General features: G+C 59.6%; 1 protein-coding gene across 1 annotated transcript in view; it reads left to right on the top strand.

The window, feature by feature from the left end:
* The window catches only part of WNT7B (Wnt family member 7B), a 49,647-nt gene that overhangs the window by 16,494 nt on the left and 18,182 nt on the right, over window positions 1-14,971 (top strand). Inside the window, exon 2 of the mRNA XM_004380012.1 lies at window positions 6,649-6,875. Coding sequence (XP_004380069.1) covers window positions 6,649-6,875 — 227 coding nt within the window. The remainder of the gene's footprint in view (window positions 1-6,648; window positions 6,876-14,971) is intronic.

The following is a 14,971-nucleotide window of genomic DNA, read 5'->3' as shown; positions in this document are numbered from 1 at the left end:
ATGAGGAACACTGCTGCGTACATGCGTGTGTGTCCTCCGGTGGACAGAAGTGCCCATTTGTCTCGGATGTACAGACCCTGGGGTGAGATTGCTGGGTCTGATTAGTGGATGAAGCCATGGGTGGCAGACGCAGGGGCTGATGTGCCCCAGAACTGCCTGATTAAGTGTGGCCCTTGATGGACAGTGATTCTAGGAGGTCAGGGACCGGCTGTGGGCTGGATTCGGCGGCTCAGTGACCTTGTGTGTCAAATGAAGGAGGGTCAGCAGTGGGTCCCCCAAGGAGCCCTGGTGGGGCAGTGGTCAAGCACTCAGCTGCTAACCAAAGGGTCAGCAGTTTGAAGCCACCAGCAGCTCTGCAGGAGGAAAGACCTGGCAGTCTGCTCCTGGAAAGATTACAGCCTTGAAAATGCTATGGGGCAGTTCCACTCTGTCACATAGGGTTGCTGTGAGTCAAAACTGACTTGCCAACACCCAACAACAGTGGGACCCCAAGTCTCAGGCCTCGAGGGTTAATAACCGTCAGCTTTGATTACCACTCACCACAGCCGGCCGTGAGGCGCCTGGGGCCCTCCACCATGGCCTCCTCCCAACAGCTGTGAGGTAGTAGGGCTGCTATCACTCCCATTTAACAGGGGAGGAAACTGAGGCCCAGAGAGGTTAAGAAACACCCCTGAGGTCACACAGCCAGGAAGAGGCAGAGCCAGGGTTCCAGCCAGGCTCTCTTGCACCAGCACCCACGCTGTTAACCACCGCCCCCACCGGGCTGCCAGGCGGGTAACCTGGCACCTGGCCAATGCCGCGGCAAAGGTGTGGGCCTCGGACACCTCTGCTCCCATCTGTCACCTGGCAGTGGCTACCCCAGCCCCTCCTCCCCACCCCATTGGAACCCTCGTCCCTGGAGGCAGCCTTGTTCCCATGGGGCTGCACAGCAGGTAGAAAGTTCTTCCTAGCACCGGTGGCAGCCCCCTCCTCACACAGCGTCTGGGTCGAACCCAGTGCCAGGACACACGCAGGAAGAGCGGGCCCTCCAGGCCCCCTGCTGGCCTCATCGCCCTCTGGTCTGAGTCCCCGCGATGAGGGGAGCTTGTCTGCAGGGCACCCTCCCCTCATCCAGCCAGGGCTAGGGAAGTTTCCAGATCTTTAGCTTTGCCCACTCCTCCTGGCCTCTTGCCTGTGTCCCGAGGCCCCTGAATAGGGCAGGGGGTGAGCCTGGGGCAGAATTTTCTGTGGAAAATGTCAGCAACTGAGATGCCAACACCCCTGTCCAGTCTCTGTGCTCACAGTTCACTCAGCCTCCCTGGCTGGCCTCTCCCGGGACCCTGGCGGGCAGCAGAGGGAGGGCAGCCGGCCACAGAGGGTTTCCCCACTTTGGGTGAGAGCCAGGCTCACCCTGCGGGCGGCTTGCCGAGGGTGCCCGTAGCATGCATTCACCCCCAAACTACCATTTATCCCAGAATGTTCCTCGCGCCCACTCGCCTCCTCCAAAGCGCTGATATTTAGTTGTTACATGTTTTCACCCCATTCCCACTCCAACAGTTTCCTAATGAGGCCAATTCCCATCACCCAGAGCCGCAAATTTGTCCCCTCTAGGTGGAAGGAGCAGCAGGGGGCAAGGCCTGGGGGCTGGAAGGGCCAGGCCTGCTCCGAGCAAGTGGGCAGAGAGGGGACATCGTGTGGAGGGTAGGAGGGACGAGCTGGGGCCGTCCAGGGTGAACCTCACCGGACCTTGGACGCCAACATCTGCCAACAGCACAAGCTGTCCGTAAACCTGGAAAGAATGAACACCGACTGGAAGGGTTTTAAACAAGGAGAGGACTTAAGCTGTGTTGAGAACAGGAAGTGGGCACAGTCCCCGTCTCCAGGCAAGCCAAGCCCTCCCCACCCCAAGCTGACTGTGTGGCCCCGGGCGGGTTCCTTCGCCTCTCTGAGCTCCAGAGTCTGCACCTGTGAAGTGGGTACAGCAAAGCTTACCTTGCAAGGTGAGGTGGAAGTGGGGCACGCCGGGGCCCGTGGAGCCCAAGCCGGCACCCAGATGGGAGCAGCGGTATCATTATTGGGAAAAACCCACCTGCGAAGGGGAGATAATTTTGAAATTATTTCTAAATGATCAGCCATATCTGATTATGTAGGCTCCTGGCACAAAACACAGCGTGACTATTCCCTGAGGGATTAATTTACACACTGGCGGTGCCAGGGGTGGCTGGGGGCTCTAGTCCCCCTAACTCCCTCAGCCCCACCACCCCAGTTAGTCATATAAACAAAGTAAAAGCAGGGTATTGCTGGGCAAAGGCCCATCTCGCCACCTTCCACCTGCATCCACCCAACCTTCTGAAGTTTAGAAGTCATGATTTCTTTTTACATACGATGTATCGCTTCACCCAACTCCAAGTGGCATTTAGTACGTTGACAATGTTGTGCAATAACCACCAATATCTAGTTCCAGAGTTTTCCATCACCCCAGATGGAATCCCCATACCCATTAGCAACCACTCCCTGTTCCCCCGCCCCCCCAGCCCATGGCAACCACTAATCTACTTCCTGTCTCTATGGATTCACCTATTCTGGACGGTCGATATCAATGGAATCCTCCAATATATGGGGTTTTGTGACTTCCCTCTCTCACTTAGCATGCTGTTTTCAAGGTTGGAGCATGTAGCAGCGCTTCATTTCTTTTTATGGCTGAGTAATACTCCATTGTGTGGATGGACCCCATTTCGTTTATCCAGGCATCTATTGATGGACACTTGGGTTATTTTTCTACCTTCTGGCCATTTTGCGTAATGCAGCCACGAACATTGGTGTACAGGTTTTTGGTAGAACATGTGTTTTCAGTTTTTTCGGATATATACCTAGGAGTGGGATTGCCGGGTCATGTGATAATTCTATGTTTAACTTTTAGGGAGAACCACCAAGCTGTGTTCCACAGCAGCTGCATCATTTTACATTCCTACCAGCAGTGGGTGAGGGTTCGTTTCTCCACGTCCTCGCCAACACTTGTTTTTTCCCTTTTTTTTGGATAATAGCCATCCTATGGGTGTGAAGTGGTGCCTCATTGTGGTTTGGATTTGTATCTCCCTAATCACTAATGACGTCGAGCATTTTTTCATGCGCCTGTTGGCCATTTGCATGCCTTCTTTGGAGAAATGTCTATTCAAGTCCTTTGCCCATTTTTTAATTGGGTTGTTTGTCTTTCCACTGTTGACTTGTAATTCTTGAGTATTTACTCGTTTGTTCATTCACTCATCCAATCCATGAACGCTGCCGGGGCAGTTGCGCCGGGCTGGCCCTGGAGGCCCCAGTTCAGCTCAGACCTGAGGCTCCCTGGAGCGCCAGCCGCCTGCTGGGAGGCTGGGCCTGGAGCAGCAGTTAAAACACGGCAGGATGAGTCCAGTCCTTGAGACAAGCACCTACTGCGCACCTCCTCAGTGCCAGGCCTGAGCTGCTGGGGTCTGAGCACAGTGGGGCTTCCACCTGGGCCTAGAAGGGGAAGTAGAGTTTGCCAGAGAAAGGGAGGCAGGACAGAGAGACACGCAAGCAAACGCTGGAAAGGTGGGAAATGGAGGAGACACTGGGGGTCGCCAAAGGCCAGTCCCCTACAGGCCTCCAGCTCCAGGAAAGGAAATTAACTGCCGAGGCCGTTGAGCAGGGGAACGGGGTGGTCAGAGCTGGGTGCTAGCTGTGCCGTCTGAGCAGAGGGTGCTGCCTGCCTGGGGTGGCTGTTGCTATGATCGGTCTCTGCCCCTGGCATTCATCATAAGCTCCCCTGGGGTCCCTCCAGTAAGGCCCTGTTTGTCCAGGTCCTGCCCCCCAGCGGGCTGTGTGATCGCCAGGAGACTTGGGAGGTGCGCTGTGCTCCCCGTGGGTCTGGAGGCTCCGGCTGCGCCTGGGGCCCGATGCGCAACAGGTTTCCCATCCATCTCAGTTCCCCAGGCCGGTTTTCCAAGGATCTACAGTTACTTTGGACTGAATTCCCCAGATTCCAGCCCGCTCCCAGCCTCACCCGCCCAGATGCCCTTCCTCCAGGCCAGACTGGAGGGGGTGCGGCCCTTTGTGCCCCTGGGAGACCCAGGGGTCCGGCAGATTAGCGGGCGTGGGAGGGTGGTGGGTGGGCGGGCCCGGGGTTGGGTGTCGGGCAGCAGCCCGTGCTGTGGGCTCGGGCCACACGGGGATTTTCCCAGCTGGCTGGGGCGCTGGCCGCCTGGAAAAACACCGACTGTTCTCTCAGCGACGGGGCGGCTGCATCCGGGGCCGGGGCCAGGGCATCAGTTTTGGGGAGCCCCTGGCTGTCTCCTCCACTGCCACATCCCACTCCTCACTCAACAGTGAGGTCTGTTACTTTAAAGCCAGATGCTGCCATGGGTCTCCCCTCCTTCCAGCTCTCTGTCCCCTTCCTCTGGGTGCTTGAGATCAAACAGCTGACGTAGCCTCACTGCAAACAGTCCAGAGTTCCGCAGTAACAGACAGAGTGACCACAGGACCCCGCAACTCCACTCCCGGGTATCCAGCCAAGAGAACTGAAAACTCCTGCTCGAACAAACGCTTGTAGACAAAGGTTCCTTGCCACATTATTCACAATAGCCAGCAAGTGGAAAAACGCCAGTACCTATCAACAGATGAACGGAGAAATAAAATGCAGGAGGGTCATACGGTGGAATATTACTCAGCCGCAAAAAGGAATGAAGGCCTGATACACACTACGTGGATGACCCCTGAAAACATGACGCTCAGTGAAAAAAGCCAGTCGCCGGGGGCCACCCATTATAGCTTTCCACTGATTGGAATATCTGGAATAGCTAAATCCATAGAGACGGAAAGCAGATGACTGGTTTCCAGGGGCCAGGAGTGAGGCTGCGGCAAGAATGGGGAGTGACGGCTAGTGGGCACGGGCTCTCCTTTGGAGGTGTTTTGGAACTAGATAGAGTTGATAGCTGCATGACATTGTAAATGTGCCAAATGCCGCTGATTGTACACTTTAAATGGTTAACTTTATGCTCTGTGACTTCCACCACATTGAAAAACAGCCACACTGATAACCGCAGGCACCACTCAGGGACCTAGGCTCGCTCTACACGAGGTGTTGTCATGTGGGGTGAACCTAGGCCCCTGGGTGGCGCGTGTGGTTTTGATCAACTGCTACAGTGGTTAAGCACTCAGCTAGGGTTGCCAGTTCGAATCCACCAGCCGCTCCTTGGACACCCTATGCGGCAGTTCAACTCTGTCCTGTAGGGTCGCTATGAGTCAGAATCGACTCGACGGCATTGGTTCTTTTTTTTTTCTCACTAACCTAAAGTTTGGCAGCTCGAACCCACCCAGCAACACTGTGGAAGAAAGGCCTGGCCACCTGCTTCCATAAAGAAGCCAGCCAAGAAAAATTTATGGAGCAGTTCTACTCTGTAACACATGGGGTCACTGTGAGTCAGAAGTGTCTCCACAGCAATGGTTTTGTTTTCAGAGTGAGCCTGGAGGGTTGCGGGAGTGGAGACAATGTTGCAATAAAGCAGGAGCCCCGCACACAGCAGGTGTTCAATCCACAGTGGGGTCCTTTCCTCCTGCGAGTGCTCCCAGTCACCCAGAAGTGAGTGAAGAATAATAACACCCCTAGCCGCCCCTCCTGGGTGTGGCCCTTCTCCCCGCGGGTCTCGTCTGAGCCGTGGGCTGGGGGACAGGTGTAATTACTCCCACATTTCACAGCTGTGCACACTGAGAGAGGCGGAGTACCTTCCAGCGTTACATGCGGGCTGGAGTGGGCAAGGCACCCCTGGGCTGGGCTCCAGTCTGGCCACCCCGCTCAGCAGCCTGCCTGGCCCAGGTGCCACGGGGAAGCCGGAGTCGACAGGGACAGGGAAGCCCCAGTTGTTCGGAGTTGGGGTGTGTGGCTGGGAGCCAGCTGCGGACGGTCCCTGGCTGATGGTTGTCAAGTGCCAGACCTGATGTTCTCTGACCCGAAAGGTCTGTGGATCTGATTCAGAGACTTGGGGAGGGGCTGTGATTCTTGTGTTCTGTGCGGCTTATGATCCATGGGATTTATGTTCCCAAAGGACTTACGATTTCGTGATTCTTGTGATTTTGTGGGACTTGTGATTTGTGATTCTTGTGATTCCATGGAAATTGCAACCCCGTGGGACCTACGATTCTGTGGGGCCTGTGGTTCATGAGATTTGGTATTCTGTGAGATTTACGATTCTCTGGTTAGTTCTTGCGATGTTGTTGTTAGTGGCTCATGGCAAGGCCACGTGTTATACAGTAGAACTGTGCTCCATGGGGTTTTCTTGGCTGTAATCTTTATGGAAGCAGATCACCAGGCCTTTTCTTCCGTGGTGCCTGGGTGGGTTGGAGCCGCCAACCCTGAGGTTAGTGGCTGAGCGCAAAACGTTTGCGCCTCCGAGGGACCTGGTTCTTGGGATATGTGGGACTTGTGATTCGCGGGGTGGGGGGTGTGGGTGAGTGAGCGCCATTTTAAGCTAGGGTCATGCCGTTGAGCACAGAAGGGGAACCCTTGAGGGCAGGGTTCTCGCTTTGCCTGCCTATGGTGGGTGTTTGTGAGTACTCCCCAGCTGAACGACTGAGGGGGGCAGGGAGGGGGCAGGGAGGGGGCAGCGGGGTCTGCCCGGCCCTGTCTTACCACCTGTCTCCTCTCCCCGTCTGCAGAGCGCTGTCCTCCGTGGTGGCCCTGGGAGCCAACATCATCTGCAACAAGATCCCTGGCTTGGCCCCACGGCAGCGCGCCATCTGCCAGAGCCGGCCGGACGCCATCATTGTGGTCGGGGAGGGGGCGCAGATGGGCATCAACGAGTGCCAGCACCAGTTCCGCTTTGCCCGCTGGAACTGCTCCGCGCTGGGTGAGAGGACCGTCTTCGGCCAGGAGCTCCGAGTAGGTAAGGGCGCTTTCGGGCTCCTGCGGCCAATGCTGGGCCCCCTGAGAGCCCGCACAGGCTCCGAGGGCCGACCTCTGCTGCCGCGGCCTTCCCCAGCCTTCTCCGTGCCTGGCCTGGGTGGCCCGGATCAGGGGAACCCACCCCCGCCTGGCCTTGGGCGTTGGGTCTGAGGCAGGGTTTCGACGGGAGCCGGGCCCTGAGAGTGGACGAGGGGTCCGGGTCCTGGTCCTGGTGCGGATGTGGGCCTGGCAGACTGATGAGTAGCAGTACAGCGCCGTGGTTAAAGGCGTGCTTGCGTCTCTGACCAGCCACGTGGCCCTGGACATGTTGCTTCACCCCCGCCTCTGTTTCTGTATCGGGAAAATGGGGATGATACTGGTATTTGCAGGACGAGTTGTGGGGATTGGATGAGGCCAGTCCTGGTGCCCCGCAAGTGCTGTGATGACTTTGTGGTGGGAGGGAGCTCCAGGTGGAGGCAGCACTGAGGACCCCACAGGCTGAGTGCGGGCGGAGTCGGGACTCGGGGAGGGGGAGCCTCAAATTCAGTGAGCAGTAGTGGGCAGAGGCGTGGTGATATAGAGGCCATAGAACACGGCAGGTGGGGTGGCAAGTTTCCTGCCTTTCCAGCTTTGTGAGGGAGGCTCCCCCGGGCCCATTTTTTAGAGCCGGAGACGGAGGCTCAGAGAGGGGCCGCAAGGAGAAAGTATGACTGGAGTCTAGCCTGGGTTTGAATTCAGCTGTGTGACCGCTGGCACGTCCTTTGGGGCCACGTAGGGCCTCAGTTTCCTCCTTTGTAATGTGAACACGGGAGTCCCTAAGTGGCACAAATTATTAAGTGCTGGACTATTAACTGAAAGGTTGATGGTTCAGATCTACCCAGGGCCACCTTGGAAGTAAGGCCTGGAAATCTGCTTCCAAAAGGTCACAGCCTTGAAAGCTGTGTGGAGCAGTTCTACTCTGGACACATGGGGTCGCCATGAGTTGGCATTGACTTGACAGCAGCCTGGGGCACCCGCATGCAGTGGGCGCTCAGTGCACTGCTGTTGGGTAGGTGAGGGTGGGGCGTGGTGTGTCCACCCTGAAGGCTATTGTGAGGGTCAGATGGGGAGAGTGGACCTCAGGCACAGTGCCAAGCACACCGGGGATGCCTGGTAGCCCAGACCCCAGCCCGTGGGCACAACACATCCTTCTGGTTCCCAAGGTCCAAGAACCTGGGCCCCCAAGCAGAGCCGCAGCTGCCGAGCTCTGTAGGGCTTGGAGCATGGGCGCGGGGCTGGAGGTAGGGCAGGGAGCAGCCTGTGGGTGGCACCTGGCACAGCCAGGGTGGTGGTACCGCCCCCTCCCTTGGGGCCCGCCCCCCAAGTGCAGGGCTCTTCTGAGCCAGCTGGGGAGGGTGGGGCTGCCCACCCCCTCCCTCTCCCCTCAGCAGAGAAGGTGTCATCCCGGGGTGCCCTCCTGCCAGGTGCTCACTCACCTACCTGACCCCTCATGCCCCCGAGGCCCTGGCTCTGAGGAAGCCGTGAGTACCCCCCTTTCACGGCTGAGGAAACTGAGGCCTGGAGAGGTTGCCGTGGTCACAGTTTGTGCGACGGAGCTGGATTCGGGTCTCCAAGACCCTTCCCGGTAATCCGCACCGCCTCTTAGAAAAGGCAAGAGAGGGGCAGGCAGAGAGGCTTGAAGGGGGGGGGGGCTGGGACTGTCCTGGGGCCACGAGACCCAGGTGTGGGGGAGACAGTGGCCACTCTGAGCCCCTCCCTGGGGTCAGGCCCCAGGTAGGGACCACCAGGACCAAGGAAACCCAGGACCCCCAGAACTGTCCGGAGCCCATAGGGGTGGTGCTGGGGACTGGCCTGCCAGCTACCTGCCCCCAGAATGGGCACTGCTCAGACCACAATTACTGAGTGGCCCACCCACCCCCGGAGCTCACGGCTGCCCCCTCTGGAGGACAGGGCCCTGGGGGGTGCACACCTCCCCCAGGAGGGGCGCCCCACAACCAGGGACCGACTAGGACGGAAGCCCTGTGGGCCGCTCACGCTCCAGAGAGCCCGCGGGTCAGGCCGAGACCAGCCTTGCTGAGCTGGCCTCCCTGCCCCATCCACATCCCTCACTCTCCGTTCTCCTGAGAGCACTGAACCCCTATCTCTGGCTGTTTCTAGGGAGCCCTACTAGGACGCCCCCCCCATGAGCGTGTCAGAGCCAAATTTTGTGGCAGAGCAGTCCACACCCCCTGCTCCTGACCACTCCCTCACTCCCCCACCCGCCCAGTCAGGCTTTGCGCCCTCCACTCCTTGTCAGACCATCCCCCCCTCTGCCGGCCCCCTCGTCCCCTGGCCTCTGGAATGCTGGTTCCCCGGCACACCTTGGCACCCCCCCCACACACAGCTGGGGTCTTGTCACTGCCCATAGCTTCGATCCCACAGACTGGAGGCTCCATCTTCCTCTCCCTCCTCTCCCCTGGGGCCAGGGCCAGTGCGGCCACCCCCATGGGAACCCCAGACTGGACACCCCCAGCTCCAGCTTCTCGCCGGCATGACTGCCCAGCTGTCTGAGCAGAAGCCTGCTGCCCCCTCCTTTTCCTTCCCCGTATCCCACCACCACCATGTCCTCTTGCTGTTATCCCAAGCATCTCTCAGCTCTGTCCCTTGTCCCAAACTCACCCACCGTCGCCCACCCCGAGGGCCATACCTCCCCCCGTGGACCGTTTCCTCTCTGCACACTCTCCTGTCTGTCTGTCTGTCCTTGCAGCAGTCTGAGTGAGCTGCTCAAACTGCACACTGACCATGTCCCTGTGTCCAATGCCCTTCATGGTCCTCCTCCCAGACCCCTAGGCCCTGCCCATGGCTGCTCCGGCCTCAACTGTACCGTGAGCCTCTCGCTCACCACACTCTGCCATGCGACCTGACTGCCAGTCCCTTCCCACACGCTGTTCCTTTGCGTGGAAAATGCCACTGACCTCAGCCCCTCCCAGGGAGCCCTCATCAACCTCCAGATCTCAGCTCAACTGTCACCTCCTCCGGGAAGTCCCTCCTGACTTCTCTGATGAGATAAAGGCACTTGGTCACGACTGGCATTCAGTAGCTATGGGGTCACTTTTTCATGTGTGTCTCTCCACTAGACTGGGGGCCCTGGGGCAGGCCCAGAGGGCCAGGTGCGTGCAGGGTGCACAGTGAGGCTGGGGTGTTCGGGGTGGGCCAGGGAGTAGCTGGGAGCAGTGGAATTGGAAGCAGGGGGAGTGGGGTATCCTAGGTTTGGCTTTGGGCCGGTGGCAGGCACAGTGCTGAGGGGCACAGCTTCGTCGTGTGCAGGCTGTGTTCATTTCATCCCCGTCACAGCCACCATGGAGAGTGCGGCAGGTCCGTGTCCACCCCTCTGTCCACCACTCCACTCGTCCCTGTGGCCCCTGCAGGGCCTGTCTGTCCGACCCTCACCTGGCAGGTGTCTCTGCCACCTCCTGGCCTCTGCCCCCCGCCCACCTGAGTTACCATGCCATGTTACTCCCTTCCTCCAAAACCTCCTGTGGCTCCCTATTGCCCCAGGATAGTCAGCTTCTAAGCCTGCCGTCTGATGCCCCCTCCCACTCCTCACCCCTGCTTGCCTGCGTCCCTTCTGGAAACCAGAGCGTCAGCCTTACGGGACCCCCTTTCTCCCCACCCCGGGCTTGGCTCCTGCCGTTTTCTCTGCCTGGGAGTCCCCTCCCTTCTGCTCTGCTTATTCACCTTAGTTCCCCATGGGAGGGGTGACTTTTCCACCCCCTCCTTGGCCCTTGGGTGCCACAGCCAGGTCATAGCCACCCCTGGGCCTCTCCTGGCCCACCCTGCCCTGGCTCAGCTCAGTGCCGGCCACCAGGTCCCCCAGCCCGAGGGTCTCCGTGCCCTGCCTGAAACCCTCCCTGGTCCTCACTGCTGCTGCGTGAAGGCCTAGCTCTTGGCTAAGAGGCAGCAGGCTGGGTGCTCCCATGGTGGCCAAGCAGGGAGGCCGGCCACATCAGAGCATTCTGGGTGCCCCAGGCCCAGGATGGGAGCCAGGCCATGAGCTGGCAGGCGGCCGGGACACTCGCGGGAGCAGTCACTCAAGCGGTGCCAATTAATGATTGGCCTCAAGAGGGGGCCTGGCCTGGGGGTTGTGGCATGGGCCCCTGCAGGCCTTGCCTATGACCTTGGCCTATGCTGAACTCTTGAGAGCTAAGATGGAAACTTTAAAGGGGCAAACCAATCCCCTGTGCAAAGTTCCAATCCCTTTTCCAGACTAGTGCTGCCGCTTGTATGCCTCCAGGGATGGGGAGCTTGCTACTCTCCAGCAACTTGATCTTACATATGATAATCCTGTGCTGGCTTTGCCCTGAGGCCCCCCGGGCACCAGCTGCTCTGCTCCCTCCAGGGGTTCAAGGCCTGCCCTGGGCCTCCTTCCACTGACATGGCGTTCCAGGGGAGCCTGTTAGAGACTTGGGGTTCCTCAGGGCAGAGGTGTGTAATGGGCACCACAACCAAGTCAGGACTGTGGGCGAGGGCTTCTCTGAGAAGGTGACGTGGAAGCCGAGACCCGAGGGGACATCAGAATGACGCAGGCCAGCCTGGAGGTGAGAGCAGGGAAGGAGGTTTCAGGTGGAGGGAACAGCATGCGCCAAGGCCGAGAGGCCTGAAAGCGGACGGTGTTTTCCAGGAACTGAGGGAAGTTCAGTCCTGCGGGAGTGTCAAGGGTGAACGGGAGGGGGTACCCTGAGGCTGGAGCTCTAGGGCAGGGCTGGAGCGCCATGAGCCCAAGGGCCCAGAAGGTACCGAGCAGGCTGCCCCTCCAGCCCCTGCCCAGAGCCACCGGGTGGCCGTGTGTGCTCCCCACCCCCCAGCCACGCCAAGCTGCGTGGACCACTGCGTCCTGCCCCATGTGCCGTCCTCGGACATGACTGGTCATAGGGTCGCCCTGACCCCGGCTCACATGAGCAGCCCAGGTGGCCGGCAGCTGTCCCCGGCCTGCCTGCTCTGGGGCAGATTTGCACTGGGGGTGCCGTCACGGGTGGGTCTTGCCCGGTGCAGCCTGAGCCCACCCCCGTGAGCGGCAGGGGCTCAGCAGAGCCTGTCAGTTCCTGGACAGTCAGGGGTCAGAGGGACACCTTGGGGTGTCCAGGTGGTGAAGACTCGAGGCCTTGTAGCAGAGAGGGTGACTCCTAGGACCCGTGCAGCTACTGCATGTCAGGAACCCTGCCCGGGGCTCTGCCAGCCGGGCCCAGGGGAGGTCCATCCCCTGGAGCGGCGAGGCTGTGCTCAGACCTGCCCCGTCCACTACAGTGGCCACGGGCCACCAGTGGCGGGGAGTATTCGGCCAGTGTCAATGAGATGTGCTCTAAGGGTAAGACACATAGTGGATTTGATTCTCTCACCGGTACTTTTTATATTGATTATGGGTTGAAATGATCCTATTTTAGCTATCCCAGCTACATAAAATAGATTATTAAAGTGAATCTCCCCTGTTTGTTTCCACGTTTAAAAGGAGCCCTGGTGGCACACTGGTTAAGAGCTCAGCTGCTAATCAAAAAGTCGGCAGTTCAAATCCACCAGCCGCTCCTTGGAAACCGTACGAGGCAGTTCTGCTCTGTCCTATAGGGTCGCTGTGAGTAGGAACCGACTCAACGGCATTGGGTTTGGTTTGGTTTTTTGGTTTTACTGTGGCTGCTAGAAAGTTGTTGATTGCAGGCGTGGAACGTGGTCTGCTCATGGATGGCACTGCTCTCAGAAGGAAAGCGACTGGCCCAAGGTCGCCGTGGTCAGGGCAGAGCTGAGCTGTGAGCCCAGATCTGTCTCCGTCCGGGAGTCCTTCCTCCCACTCAGTGGGGGCAGCCTCAAAGGTGAGGGGTCTCCTGGATGGCAGTGCAGGATGTGGGTGGAGTGGCCTTGAGCAGCCCTTTCCGCCAGCCCGTCAGTCATTCAGCCTGCACGCACTGAGCGCCCAGTGTAAGCCAGGCTTAGAGCAGAGCCCTGGGGGGTGGCAGGAAGGCCATCCCGTCTCGCCTGTTGATGCTCGGCCAGCCCAAGGCACGCGTGGCGATGCGCTGGGTGAGCCCAGGCCGAGGCCACACGGGGAGCCTCAGGCCTTTGTCCTGTCTGCCTCCGAGAGCAGCTGAGGACCCCCAGTCAGACCCCACCCCCATCCCGGGCACGCAGCCCAAGGAAACAGAAGAACAGACATCCCCAGGCTCAGGGTCCAGGCAGCCGGGACTTCAGAGACCAGAGACAAGTGGACAATTGGGGCTTTGAAGGTCAGAGTCAGCAAGACTTTTCAGGGAGGTGAAGCTGCCCAAGCCTGCAGTGGGGCAGCCAGAGGCTGCCAGCCCCAGGTCACTCAAGGTGGCCAGCGCTCTGGCCCTCCACCGCAGGGCCAGCTCACACTTGGGAGGGATGGTTCCCAGGTGACTGAGGAGGTGGCCTTGCCTGCCCCGCCCTGCTGACAGGCTGGGGGCCTTCGGCCGGGAGGGCAGGCTGTCCCCCACCATGGAGCCTTCCACAGGGCCCTCCGAGGGCCCCCTGGAACACATCCAGGATGTTCCACCTTTCTATCAGGGCCCCGGCAGACAGGACAGGCCATGGCGGGCAGCGGGTCCGGGAGGGGAGAGGGCACTGAGCGTCCTGCTGTGTGACCGTGGGCAAGCCTAGGCTTTCGAGTCCAGGGCTGGGCCAGGACTTGGGGTCTCTCCTCAGAAGAGTGGGCAAGAAGGCCCTCCGCTCTTCAGCACTGAGCCAGAAGGGCTTTGTAGATAAGGGTCGGGACACAGACCACGGTGGGCGGGCACCCATCCTCAGCCTCCACGGGGTGAGGCCAGCCCATCCCTGAGCAGCCCCTCCGCTGCCCTTGGGGTTAATTTCTTTTATAACTCGCCCGGGCCTTTCCATGACGCCTCTCGCCCCTGGTTCGATTACTGAGGCTCAGGGGCTGAGTGACCGGTGAGGGCTGGAGTTTGACCCTGACGGTGAGCTCCAGGGCCCACTTAACCACTGCAGCATGGGGTCCAGGTGCTGGAAGCCGCCGGAGGCCCTGGGAGCACGGGTTTCTGGGGACACGGGCCCACAGGCAGGCAGCTGCTGCATTTGCCGAAAGCCGGGACAGGCTGTCTGGGGTGGAACTTGCTAAGGAGAGCTCTGCCAGAAGCCTGGTCCCCCAGAGGCACCCCCTAGAGCTGTGGGGAGGGGTTCCGAAGGGGTGGGTGGGAGCCCATGGAAGGCCAGGCCCAGCTCGGGTCCAGCACTCGGGATGCAGCCCCCGGCTCCGGCCCAGGCTGCCCCCCGGCATGTGGCCCTGTCCAGGCTCTGCTTGCCCGGGGCCTCAGTGACCCCGAGCCCCAATGAGGGGGCTGGATGTGGCAGCGCTGCCCAGCTGGAGCCCGGCTGGCCTGTGGGGGCTGTTGGGTGGCGTGTGAGGCCTCTGCTGGGTCAGAACAAAGGCCTCGGGCGCGCGGGCGTGCTGGCGTGTTCGGACCTGGTATGGCTTTTTCCAGTGCTCTGTTTATGACAACGGCAGGGAAGAGCTTAGCGTGGAGACACTGACTCAGCCGGCGCCGGGTGGGGGCCAGGGCGGGGCAGGGAGACACAAGACAGAGAGGGACAGAGGGACAGAGAGAGAGATGAGAGATGGAGGACAGAGAGGGACAAAAGGACAGAAGGGGTCAGGGACAGAGAGAGAGACAGAGGACAGAAAGAGAGAGATGGAGGACAGAGGGACAGAGGGGGGTCAGGAGGACAGAGAGAGAGATACAGACAGAGAGATAGAGAGAGAGATGGAGGACAGAGGGACAGAGAGGGACAGAGGGACAGAAAAAGAGAGAGATGGAGGGACAGAGAGATGGAGGACAGAGAGGGTCAGAGGGTCAGAGAGGGACAGGGACACATGGAGAGACATACAGGAAAAGAGAGAGAGAGAGCAACACTGGCACACACACATTCACACACACACGTGAACGCCCCCACATTCACACACACGCACGTGAAAGCCCGCACATTCACACACACGCACGTGAACGCCCCCACATTCACACACACGCACGTGAACGCCCCCACATTCACACACACGCACGTGAACGCCCCCACATTCACACACACACGTGAACGCCC

The sequence above is a fragment of the Trichechus manatus genome, unplaced genomic scaffold (genome assembly GCF_000243295.1).
Source record: "Trichechus manatus latirostris isolate Lorelei unplaced genomic scaffold, TriManLat1.0 scaffold00069, whole genome shotgun sequence".
NCBI classification, from domain to species: Eukaryota; Metazoa; Chordata; class Mammalia; order Sirenia; family Trichechidae; genus Trichechus; species Trichechus manatus.
This window is presented reverse-complemented; position numbering and strand designations above follow the sequence as displayed.